Raw genomic sequence first — 12,621 nt, forward strand, 5'->3', positions numbered from 1 at the left:
AATTTTGATCCAATTGTCTAAAACTTGATTGTGTGAAGCTGTAATCATCAATCCAATAACTGATTTCGTTTTAATTGATCTCTGATTTGAAGAGAGTCTCTTTCGCTTATTATTCTTTTTTTGGTGTGTGAGAGAGACTTGAAACTTCAATAATGTTGGTAAGGTTATTGCAATAATTTGATTTACTTGATGAATGGAGGGCTTGAAGGGACAATCTTAGTTTAATTTTGGAAGAAGAATAAGAAAGAGGGTTTGAAAAAATGACTTTTTTTTAGCAGAGAGTTGGGGGTGTTTTATACAATTAAAAAGAGAGTATGGAAAGAGGAGTTTTGTTTTTTTTCTCAATTGACAAAAAAGAGCGTAGATTTGCTTTTTTTTATGCCGAATTATTATAAAATCTAATGTGTCAGTCTTAAAAGGAAAAAAAAAAAGATGACTGACGTAGATTATTGGGAGCATTCTCAACTATGATTGAAATATATATATTTTTTTAACCAATCATGAATGATTAGTCAGGTCATTGATACGAATAATCAAAATACCAAATAAACGTCCACGCTCGCCATAGTAAACTCGCCATAGTAATGATGGATGCATCATGCTATGTAAGAAATTTAGAACCATGATGAAATGAAAGTTGCGGTTTTTCGGGCAAGAAAACTTGGGGCCACATTTTGTGTATAGGTTTAACAAGGAGGAGGACACCTATGTCGATGGGAATGGGAAGCCATGACAAAATATATTATCTCTCTAGTACCTGTTAGTAACTCTGTAGAGTTTAAATGGATTAGTAGGGATTTCAATGGGGATGCAGACTCCCTAGCTGCCTGGGCCTATCAGCAGCTAGGTAACTCTGATCTTCCGAATTGTATGGTTGCTACAAACTGTGTTCCTGTATGGCTGTGAGGGGGGTTGCTTAAGTTTGATAAATATAAATAGTATGAATTGCATCAAAAAAAAAAAAAAAAAAAAAAATAGTTGGATCATGTAAATATGTAATGATGAAATGAAATAGGGTCTTGGAGTTTTGAGCCCAACAATTGACCAATGAATCTTCTTCCATTTTGGCCCTTAGACATTCCACATTTTCCACCCAAATTTAGGGAGGGAGAAAGAGATGGAGGAATAAACAGTGGCAGATGAAATTAGCAAGTGTCATGATGAGATCCTCTCTGCAACTATCCAAATCATATTCCAAATATTTTCCATCAAAACCCCAGCCCCCAATTCCAGAAACAAAGGCAGAACTTCGTGTTTTCGTCAGAAAACGTAGAGTGAAAAATGAAACCCAAGCAGAAGAAGTTAAACTAGAAGCTGTCGAATCAAAAAAGAAGAAAGCATGTAACTTGATTGACATTGAAGACTTTGCTTATGGTAAAACAAAAGGGGTTGTTCAGAATCGAGTAAAACACTCAAAACTGGTTGCAAAAGTAGAAGCAGAAGCACCTGAAAATTGGGTTGAAGTTCTTGAAGGAATTAGGAAAATGAGATCATCTGAAAATGCTCCAGTGGATTCAATGGGGTGTGAGAAAGCTGGAAACAGTATTACTTCACCGAAAGAACGGCGATTTGCGGTATTGGTATCCTCACTTTTATCAAGCCAAACTAAAGATGAAGTCAATCATGGTGCAATTCAACGTTTACTTGGAAATGGGCTACTTGTTGCTGAAGCTATTGTTAATGTTGATGAAGAAACAATCAAGAAATTGATTTACCCTGTTGGGTTTTACACAAGGAAAGCTACAAACTTGAAGAAAATCGCGAAAATTTGTTTGGATAAATATGAAGGTGATATTCCAAGTACATTGGAAGAGTTACTTTTGTTACCAGGAATTGGTCCAAAGATGGCTCATTTAGTTATGAATGTGGGGTGGGATAATGTTCAAGGTATATGTGTAGACACTCATGTCCATAGAATTTGTAATAGGTTGAAATGGGTGTGTTCTACTTCTTCTCCTGAAGGAACTAGAGTGGGTTTGGAGTTATGGTTACCTAAAGAAGAATGGGTTCCTATAAATCCATTGTTGGTTGGTTTTGGACAAACTGTTTGTACTCCTCTTAGACCTCGTTGTGGGATGTGTGGAATAAATCATCTTTGTCCTTCTGCTTTTAAAGAGACTACAACCAAATCTGCCTCATCTAGTAGAAAAACAAAGAAATCTGGCCTGATCAGAAAGACAGAGTCTTGAAGGAAGATGAGGGATGGTGGGTTTTGTATTGGCTTGTTCTGCATTTTGTTTAGTGATTGTTGAAAGTTAAATGGATATGTTGGAAGATCTCATCATTTTGAATCTTGAGGATGCTTTCTATGTATGTGTAGTTTCTGTTCTTTGCTACAGATTGACTTACATGCCTACATTACAATGTTTGTAGTTTGTACTTCAAATTTGGCAAGAACTTATATGAAGATTATCTGTAAATGCAATTAAACTTCTACTGTCGCGTGTTTACTAATTTACTGACTAGAATTTTGAATGGTTAGAAGTTACAACCAAGGCTAGTTGGTCACCATTCCGTTTTGGACTTCTCATAATGTGGAACTACAGTAAGACTTGTGGTGGATCAAAGGAGTTTTTGAGTGCATGCTTGTTTCCACTTTCCACGTCAACGATCCTGCCATTTAGTGGTGGAAAGACAGAGTCTTGATGGAAGATGAGCGATGGTGATTTTTGTACCGCTTTTTGCTTGGTGATTGTTGACAGATAATGGCTATGTTGGATGGTCACCTCTTCATTTTGAAATCTGAAGATTTACTGGCTTTCTATGTATGTCTATATCTTAAATTCTTAATCTCATGTGCTTTGCTTCAAATCTCATGCTAGATTTGGCAAGAATTGATGATTGAAGATTTTGTATAAGAGCATTCCCAACCTGTATTGGGTGGGTTTGTGACTTTATTCACCTCTTTTTTGTTCAAACTTTTGCCCAATGCAAATGTGAATATGGTGGTGACTATATAAAACGAAAGTGAAATCTTCAACCAAAATAGTGGCTGAGTTGTGAACTTCGGACGGGATGTTGGATTTCGTCTCGTGTGTGTGTTTTTTTTTGGACGGTTCATTCCGTCACGCATGATTTTTCGATTTTTTTTGGGTATTTTTTTAAAATTTCAGACGGAATGTTTCATTCCGTCAGGAGAGTTTTTTCGATTTTTACATCGAGATAGAATCTAACATTCTGTCTGAGATTAATATTTATCTTTGCATTTGACAGTCTTATGTTTTTCACCAAAACGGTGAAAAAGAGGAAAAATACTGCCTGCCTACGTAGAGGTGAATAATAGTCGATTGCAATGGGAATGCTCTAAACGGCAATTAAGCATCTTGCTTGTGGTGTGTATGTTTTCGGATACAAACTGGGCAGGGCCATAAGCCCACAATCAAGGCCTTTGTTTTTCGAGCAAAATTTCCAGAAATAGAACCCAACAATTAGACTGGTGTCAAAGTGGGGGAATAAATAGTCATCAAATCTCAACCCAAAATCCTTGTTTCAGTCGAACTTTCTCTCTCCACCCTATAAATTTACTAGTAACGCCTTACAAGCGGCGGCGACGATTGGTCAATCTACTAATCCAATTTCGAGTGGCCTTTTCAATCACAAATATTAAAAAGGGTTTAACACTTCCAATCTCTCTCTCTCTCTCGCGCCAAATCTCTTACGCCGCATCAAGGTATGTTTTTCTCTATCACTCCTTCCCGTTTTTTTTTTTTTTTTTTTTGTCAAAATTTAGGGTTTGGGTATTCAGTTAACAACCGGCTATATATATACAACAATTACTATGTGTGCAATTCAGTTAAACACCCGACATCGGTTTTTGGTGCTAGCAAGTTTGTTTCTTTCCGCCGATATTTTGCAACTGTCAGTAAGTGGAATTAATTGTCTTGGAACTTTTTAAAATTTAAAAGTGTCTTGTGGATATAAGCTCTTGGTATAATAATTAATGAGGGACCCTAGATTTTTTTTAGTGAGGAAGAGGTTTGAGTATCTGTCTGAAGCTATTTATTTTTATCTACTTTGTGTTTAGCTTAACCATGAATGAAAATTTTCTAATTTTTTGTATGTTTATAAATTCTTGTTTTTGTCACTTTTCTTTTGAACTGATTGATGGTATTTTGAACTGACTTTCATTGAAACATATTTTCCTGTGGTCAAACTCAATCCAGTTTCTTAAAAGTTTTCTGACAGTTCGAGGTCCAATGAATTTTACTGCATTATGCATATTGAACTTCCAAACTTTGTAGTTTGTAACTTGGTATTATCTCACACACTATATATATATATATATATATATATATATATATATATATATATATATATATATATATATATATATATATATATATATATAGGGAGGGATAGAGGCACATTCATTATGCTACATTATAGCCACATTTTAGACATACAAATAAATTATGGCCTAGTTTTTTGTGGAGATGATCTCCCTACCATGAAGATCATTCTCACAAAAAAAAATCATAATATTTGGATATGTCTAACCATGTAAAAATTAGTGTTCATTTGTGTTTATTTTTGAACTTTTCATCTAACGGTCTAAAAAGTTTTGTGAGCATGTTCTAATGTTAGATTTCTTTGAATGAGCTGAATTTTTGTGAGCATGTTCTCCATGGTGGGGAGATCATATCTACAAAAAATTAGCCTTTAATTCAACTTTTAAGTCCATGATTTTGTTTAGATTAATTTACAATGTGGCTATAATAATGCATAAGAATGTGCCTCTATCCCTCCCCATATATATATATATATATATATATATATATATATATATATATATATATATATTATTATTATTATTTTTTTTCCTTTATGGAACTTCAACATTGGTTAGAAGAAAGAAAGTTTTCTTAACGTATAGTAGATTGGTACTTTAGACACGTGATCTGTAACTCTATAATTATTTTGTTTCATATTATTTACTTGTAACCTCTCTGAATATGCAGGACCCTGTTTGTGCTTTTTACCTATTACTTTTGCTGCTTCAGTCGAGTGTAGAATTCAATTTCAGGAAAATGTCGGACTGGGGTAATATTATCTGTTCTCAATCCATTTATTTATGCTCTTATTTTTTTTTCCTCCAATGGAATTGCCACATGTAATTTTATCATCTATACTTGCATTTATGGACTATGAAAGGGGTAAGTAGACTGTAACATTGGGAGTATTTTGGGTTTGACTTGCATCTATTGCTTTAGCTTGGCCAGTTCAACAGTTTATCTGAAAAAGAGTGAAACTTTGTAATTGTCACACAGAAAAGAGTGTTTAAGAGTTTAGATATGGAGTGTTGTGAGGATATTGCTAATGTACATTTCTGAACTTATGCAGAGGATGAGCCAGTTTCACCTGTTCCAAAGAAGGCACTAATCGAAACTAACTGGGATGATGAAGATGCTGAGGACGATGGTATTAAGGAATCCTGGGAAGATGAAGAATCTATTCCTGTAAGTCCCTGTTTTTTCTTGATTATAGAAGAAAAATATATCAAATAATTTTGGAATTGACCATGCATTCACAGAAATTGACCATTCATTTATGCTATGGTTATTATTGTTCAAGACCCCCATGTGATTTTAATGTGACACATCATAACCCTCAATAAATTTCAAAGTACCTTTCTTAAGAATTTTGTTTATATCATTTATAACCAATAAATAATGTGGTCAGGTATCTCCACCGAATCTTTGGATGCGTAATTTTTAATTTGTTTGTTTTTTTGTTGTGATCAGGAACCTTTACTTGAACCGGAACCATCTGCACCAAAGAGCATCAAGAAAGCTGGGGCAAAATCTACTGAGAGTAAAGGAAAGGCTGTTGTAGAAGAAAAGGAAGAGGTTCTGGATCCTGTAGCAGAGAAGCTTCGCCAGCAAAGGTAATGGTTGTTTCATTTATTACTTATCTGGGTCGATTCATTTTCTTTTGCTTGTTTGTTTATGGTTGATATTATCTTTTAGATTGTTGTGTTGTTTGATTAGCATGCTGCATTGTAGAACTTGCCCATGCTTAATTAATGCTCATAAACCCTTTAAAGCTTTAACCACTTGCTGTAGCCCATTGTCAATCTATCATACTATCATAGAGCTCACTCATATTACATAGAGTTCACTCATATAATCCAATTGACACATGGTGGTGTGCCTTGAATCTTTAAAAATTGGTATAACAAGATAGCACTTGTGGTTTTGGAAGTAATAAAGAAACAGTTTTTCTTTCTTCACACATGCATATTCACTCCCCATCATCTATCAGTCAGCTTGATTGGAGGTTTTCTATGTTACACCCTTGTTTAAAGGATGGAATTACACAAGTTTGTTTTTTCTAGAAAACCTATCTGACCTCATCAATTCCTTTTCTTTTTCTTGCTAAGTGGTCACATCATTTCTTTATTGTCTGATGTAGACTTGTAGAGGAAGCTGATTATAAGTCAACCACAGAATTATTTGCTAGAAAAGGTGATGAGAAGTCTCTTGATACTTTCATTCCCAAGTCAGAAAATGATTTTTTAGAGTATGCTGAGCTTGTAGCTCACAAACTCCGGCCATATGAGGTGCGTTGAACTTGTTTTGTTAATATTAAGGTGCAAGCTAATTCTGAGCAAACAACATTGATTCTTCCCTTTCCTAGATTAAGCTTACTGAGCTGTATATTACTTTTATTTCAGAAAAGTTTCCATTACATAAATCTACTGAAGGCCACAATGAGATTGTCAATGACGTCTCTGAAAGGGGCAGAAGCAAAAGAGGTTGCTTCTTCCATTACAGCAATTGTGAATGAGAAGATCAAGGCAGAGAAAGAAGCCACCGCTGGTAAAAAGAAACCAGGTAAGCAATCCAAGATAATATTTTGTATTTTAAAGATACGGCCAATATTCCAATTGAGTTAATCTTCAAAGTCTTCAGACACCCTAGACATATTTTCTTCATATAACAGATACTCCTACAGACCTACACCGAGCTGACTGTTGGCCCAATAAAATTATCTTATCCAACTTTAATTTGTAGACTTAGAGAGCGATGCTACCTTTTTTTCATTTTGGATGGGCTGGAAGTTTGCAATAAAGATACTAAGATAGTCTACATGTGGTGTTGATATGTTTGGAGATCTCTTCAACAGATCTCCAGCGAGACATGGATCGATTAACAACTGTGAACAACTCTAGTGGTCAATGGGATAGGATGCCTCTTGGTTTACCGTTTCATTTTTACTTCTGATTTCAGAATAACTGATGTTTCTAAAATGCTCTCTGGCTCTTCTCTGCAGCCAAAAAGAAGCAGGTTCTTGTTGATAAGCCAGATGACGACTTGGCTGCTAGTGGTTACGAAGCGCTTGACGATTATGATTTTATGTGAGATTTTACAAAAATTTAACCTTGTTCTTTACCCATCATTTTTTCTTTGCCATCACTTTTTCTGTTGACGAGGATCCTAAGACGAATGTATCCTACGGCCCAAAATGTCCTTCCAAATTTGGAGTTCCATCTGAGTGTTTGTAGAACTTGGGATTTATAAATTATTTTGTTTCCTTATTGTTTTTAAGGTCAATTACCTATGCTGGTTGGCATGCTCTACTTTTTTATGTTTATTATTGTGTTATACAATTTTCTCTTGATCTGAAATATTCCTATGTTTGTTACATTGGAGAATTATATAACTCAGCGTGTCTGAGTTTTTGTATGAGCTCTTTTTCGTTAGTGTTTGTTAGTGTTTTAATTTATGCTAAGCGCTCGTCTGCGTAGCCCCATTCTTTATGTGATTGGTTTAATTGTTTCCCAATATAAAGTCCTTTTTTCTGTTACCCTTCCATTTTTTATGATCCAAGACTTTAGTGGTAAGGCACTAAGGCACATATCTTGCTGATTGTTATACTCGAGAGCTGCAGTGCGATTAAGCCACATCACTTGTTAGGTGTTTGATATGCAACCATTGTGTCTTCTGATCTTTTAAATAAGGCCGTGGTATTGATAAATGGGACTAGCACCCCCTTTTGGATGATATATGTCATATATTATCCAGTCCCGTTTTATGGGGTGCCAATACAGTGGCCCTTTAAATATCCCTTGGCAACTGAACTGAAGATTATATCTTTTTATTTAGAGGCAACAACTACACGGTCTTTGCCAAAAACAACTAGCGAGAACAAGTATCCATAGGGGAGTAACCTAACGCATTTCAACGAATGCATAATTATTTTTGTTATTTATTTCATTCCCTAATTGCCTTTACATCTTTGGTACATCACTTCGAAGCATAGTAGTAGAATAGGATCTTAAATTACCTGGGTGATGTCCACCTTACAAAGAGAAGTATCCTGTGCTATGAGAGGCAATGTTAAGAAGATGATTGATGGAATCAATTAGTGTGCAGGGCTTTTTTGACTTAACCCTTCTACCCCTTTGTAAAAATCCCCCATTTTCAAAATCATTAGTGATTACCCTCCCTCTCTTATTTTGCATAATGGCAATTTTACCCCTAAATATGCACTTTGTAAAAACCCTCTATTTTTAACCAATCTTATGAACATCAGTGAAACAAAGGAGATGAAGGGTATGATGAAGAGGAATTAGACATGAAATAATGACCAATTATTTAAGACCAAACGTAGTCCAAACGAAGACCAAAGTCTGACTCTCAACTCGATTCTTCTCCAAATCAAACTTTTTTTGTTTCATTGGTGGTTGGTCCTTATTTCATGTCTAATTCCTCTTCGTCATACCCTTCAACTTTTTTGTTTGACCGATGCTCATAAGGTTGGTTAAACGTCAAAGAGGTATGTTAAAGATACAGGGTTTTTACAAAGTGCATATTTAACCCTATTAAAGGTAAAATTGTCATTATGCAAAATTGGGTACCAAAATACCAGATGAGAGGGGAGGGGGGTGGGCAATCACTAATGATTTTGAAAATGGGGGGTTTTCAAGGGGGGTTAAGTCCAAAAAGCCCTAGTGTGTATATGAAAGAAAGTTAAGAGCCGAACAATCCACCCTACTGAGACAGGGAAACAATGAGTCTCATTGAACTGAATTGATGTTATTAGTGTTGGATGAAAATTTCTGATTACATAGATGAAACATTTTCTGGTGAATCTCTTGTTGGAACCCATCGTTTGGAGTATTGGCGTGCTTATACACAATGAAGCATAGACTAGGAGAAATATATTATCTTGGTGACATTGTAGAGTAACTACAAGTGGCTTGAGACGATGGATGAGTAGCAATGGAGTAACTGTAACTAATATGGGATGCTGCTGGGTGGGAATGAGTATACTCCCTCTTCATTGCTTTGTAGACATGTTCTAATCCTTCCTCAACCAACTCCAATACTGTCGGAGGCATTGGTGGTGGATTGATTTCAACAGATCCATCCAACATCATCACCACCTCCCCCATTGATGGCCTCATCCAGACCTCATCCTGGATGCACCAAAAGGCTACCTGCATGGCCCTCACCAACTGATCTTCATCCAAGACACCCAGTAGTCGTTTGTCTACAACGTGTATGGGTGTTCCCTGTGTCATCTCCTACAGGGAACCACATTACCATGTTTAGTAACCTAGTTATGGAAAAAGTGAAAACACACGAGTTCGTACACAAGCATAAACGGTGTATCTATTTGTTTCTTTTACCTTAAATGCCCATCCGGGATAGAAGAAGTCAACTGCGTCCAAGGACATGTCGAAGTTTCTCCTGCCACCAATGATCTCTAGCAGAAGCATTCCGTAGCTATAAACATCCGCCTTGACAGTGATGGGGCGATTGCTTATCCATTCTGGAGCCAAGTAGCCTCTCGTTCCTCTAACCATTGTAACAACATGAGAGTGCTCCCTTGCCATCAACTTTGCAAGCCCAAAATCTGAAACTTTTGGACAGAAATTTTCATCTAAGAGAATGTTCTCAGGTTTGATGTCACAGTGTATGATCCTATTTCGACATTGTTCGTGGAAATATGCAATTCCTTGTGCAGTAGCAATGGCTATATGGAAGCGGGTATACCAATCTAGTAGCCTTTTGTGGCCGTCTTTGGTACCGTAAGAAGGAAATATCCATCTATCCAGTGATCCGTTTTTCATGAACTCGTAAACCAGAAGCCTTTTTGGAAACATAAATAAAATCGGTTCAGCTGTTTTGCATTGATTTCATGAACATTTAGAATGCAAATTCTACAATTCCAATTATCAAGTGAAGTGATGGCCAGCAAAAATGGAAAACAAAATTAGTGGAGTTCCATACCGGTGTGACCCCTCAGAGCAGAATCCGCACAGGCGAACTAAGTTCATGTGATGCATCGACCCAATGGTGTTCACTTCTGTTATAAATTCCTTCTCTCCATGAGGCAAAAACCTCTCTAGTTTTTTCACTGCAACCAATGTACCATCCGCCAGGGTTCCCTTGAAAACGCTTCCAAAACCGCCTGTGGCAATAAAAGGAAGAATAAAGGTGAAGTTACTGCTTACTACGCTGGTGAGGAATCTGCCTGAAACTCATGAGAACAGTTGTCTGGCGAAGTACTCATTATTAATCTATAGTGTAGAGCAGCATCACCTTTTGTTTTCAGTACATGTATTTTTTTGCAACGGTCAAAAAGGAAATCATATATAGTGCATTGAAGTAAATAAATAAATGAAATCTTTACAAGGTTAGTCATTCAAACTTTAAATGCCAAATGACAGTATTTTTGTTACCTGTCCCAAGCAACTGAGTAAAATTAGTTGTAGCGCTCTGAAGATCCCGGTACTTGAAATTCAAAGGAGCACCTGACACTGTCAAAGCTCCTTTAATGGCTTTCACAATGAACCGTCGCCGGTAAAAGCTATAATATAACAAGAAGCAGAGCAAACCGATAAGGACAGACATGCAGAGGACAATTGGAAGAACCAGAACCTTGTTGCGGGTACTGCGAGATTCTTTTGGTGACTTTCTGGGCCTGCTGGTATCAGTTGGTGATGAGTAATTTTTCCCAACCTTAACAAACAAGGTCGATCCAGGGTCTTGGAAACCTCCGAACTTTAAACTACTCAAAATCCAACAGTATGTTGTCTCTTCCTGGAGTCCATACACAGAAGCAGCACATTCGCAATCTGATAGACAAGCATCACCGCATCTTGAGCTTGTCGAGATGTCACTATAGTTTGCAATAACTGCTAGGTCACTATAGTGGTAGTTGGTTTGGAGCACTGTCGTGATTTTGTATTGGGATGTCGAGTTTCCATGTGACGGATCACAATTAGCTGTCACCAGTGAGTTCTCTGAGCATTGGATGCCAGGTGGCACCTGAGAAGTCCCTGGCAAGCAAGTGCAAGTAGCATTTGTCTTGGTTGCATCCAAATTACATATTCCATTGCCACAAGTGCCTGCAATATCGCATGGATTGGAAACAGCAGCCCACTCTGGTACCCACTGCTGGGAGCCATTGACATCATTGTCCCACCGATATAGACGTAAGTTCCCATTCGCTTCAATTGTTAACCTATGAAGGGCTGAACTACTGATAGGCTTGTTTCCTGTTGATGATCCCCCATTGCCCACGTCGTTCTTGTGGACATAAACTATACCTTCTGATGATGAACCATAGACTATACCGAAATTTCCGTTGTCATCCAAAAGTGCTGTTACATTTCCTGTAACATTTGAAACTTCAGGTCCTGACCAGTACGAGTAGTTACTGTAAAATTCTGGCGAATCGTTGTAAGAATCTGGTGAGTTATAAGTGAGTCCAAGGCTTAATGATGTGGCTTGTTGTAGCAATTTGAGTGTGTAATATCCTCCATGTGAAGGTAACTTTGATGATGTTAGCTCCAAGGAAACTGATAAAGCCTGGCCAGGGAGTAGTGTGTCTAATGGGTGTGAGAAGCTTTGCCACACAGGATGAAGAGTGCTGTTGTAGAGAACCAAGTTGCCGGATTCTGACATTGCAGCCGTCCCAACGCCTTCATCTGATGTATTTGATGCCCATACAACTTTTGTCTGATCAATGAGGACAAGGTTTCCGCTTGTGTCAAGCTCCAAGGTTGCATCTTTTCCAACAGGAGAGTTTCTAATTAGACGAGTGAGAGAAAATGAAACCGGTGACAAGTAAGTCCTAGGACCCGCAGAAGTCTTTGTAACGAGATGAAATATCTAATATCTATCTACCAGTCCCTATGCCCAAAAATATCACAACCGATTGTGGTAAGCTTGGTACATTTAAAAACTTCGAATTGGAATCTTCAAAGTAATAACTAATAACTAATTAATAATTAGATACGCTGTTTGTGTGTGGATATAATTATGTTATCTGCTTTATGATCATACCTGTTTGCAGACCAAACTATGACTCGATCGCCTGGAAGCTGTGCATACCAAATGGCCAACTTAAATTGGTCTTTTGAATTGAATGGCGTAAACCCAAATGCAAATGTTTGGTTAGCCGAAACCCATGCTTGGTTATCACCAGCAACCAATCTTGTCCCCAACTTAATCTGAGCCAAGCAACTCATCACCAGAAGAAACAGTGAGAGCAGAAAGAAAGAGAAAAAAAATGAGTAAGAAGCCATGCATGGAACCGAATTGAAGTACTTTAATGTGTAGTGAAATTGTTAGACCAAAACATTGAGATATGATATATAGTTACATA

The 12,621-nt window shown here is 37.1% G+C and overlaps 3 protein-coding genes across 4 annotated transcripts; 2 read left to right on the top strand and 1 right to left on the bottom strand.

Moving 5' to 3' along the window:
* The first annotated feature begins 913 nt into the window (after window positions 1-913).
* LOC147513386 (endonuclease III homolog 1, chloroplastic-like) lies at window positions 914-2,438 on the top strand. Its single transcript, XM_086596432.1, has one exon. It carries the CDS (start codon window positions 1,140-1,142, stop codon window positions 2,187-2,189), a length of 1,050 nt encoding a protein of 349 aa, XP_086452558.1. The 5' UTR covers window positions 914-1,139; the 3' UTR covers window positions 2,190-2,438.
* A 959-nt stretch (window positions 2,439-3,397) lies between these two features.
* Window positions 3,398-7,688, top strand: LOC147513387 (Translation initiation factor eIF3 subunit). The gene is made up of 7 exons (XM_086596433.1): window positions 3,398-3,670; window positions 4,959-5,040; window positions 5,341-5,456; window positions 5,742-5,884; window positions 6,412-6,559; window positions 6,674-6,833; window positions 7,273-7,688. Exons 2-7 carry the CDS (start codon window positions 5,028-5,030, stop codon window positions 7,359-7,361), a joined length of 669 nt encoding a protein of 222 aa, XP_086452559.1. The 5' UTR covers window positions 3,398-3,670; window positions 4,959-5,027; the 3' UTR covers window positions 7,362-7,688.
* A 1,089-nt stretch (window positions 7,689-8,777) lies between these two features.
* LOC147513388 (G-type lectin S-receptor-like serine/threonine-protein kinase At5g24080) lies at window positions 8,778-12,621 on the bottom strand. 2 transcript variants are annotated; one of them, XM_086596434.1, is made up of 5 exons: window positions 12,300-12,621; window positions 10,691-12,042; window positions 10,239-10,419; window positions 9,635-10,097; window positions 8,778-9,529 (listed from the first exon to the last, which is right to left on the bottom strand). In XM_086596434.1, exons 1-5 carry the CDS (start codon window positions 12,539-12,541, stop codon window positions 9,167-9,169), a joined length of 2,601 nt encoding a protein of 866 aa, XP_086452560.1. In that variant the 5' UTR covers window positions 12,542-12,621; the 3' UTR covers window positions 8,778-9,166. The 2 variants fall into 2 exon arrangements, with proteins under 2 accessions (XP_086452560.1, XP_086452561.1); XM_086596435.1 differs by having other exon boundaries at window positions 10,691-12,022; window positions 12,300-12,438.

Source organism: Coptis chinensis, chromosome 3, assembly GCF_015680905.1.
Source record: "Coptis chinensis isolate HL-2020 chromosome 3, ASM1568090v1, whole genome shotgun sequence".
In the NCBI taxonomy this organism is placed as follows: domain Eukaryota; kingdom Viridiplantae; phylum Streptophyta; class Magnoliopsida; order Ranunculales; family Ranunculaceae; genus Coptis; species Coptis chinensis.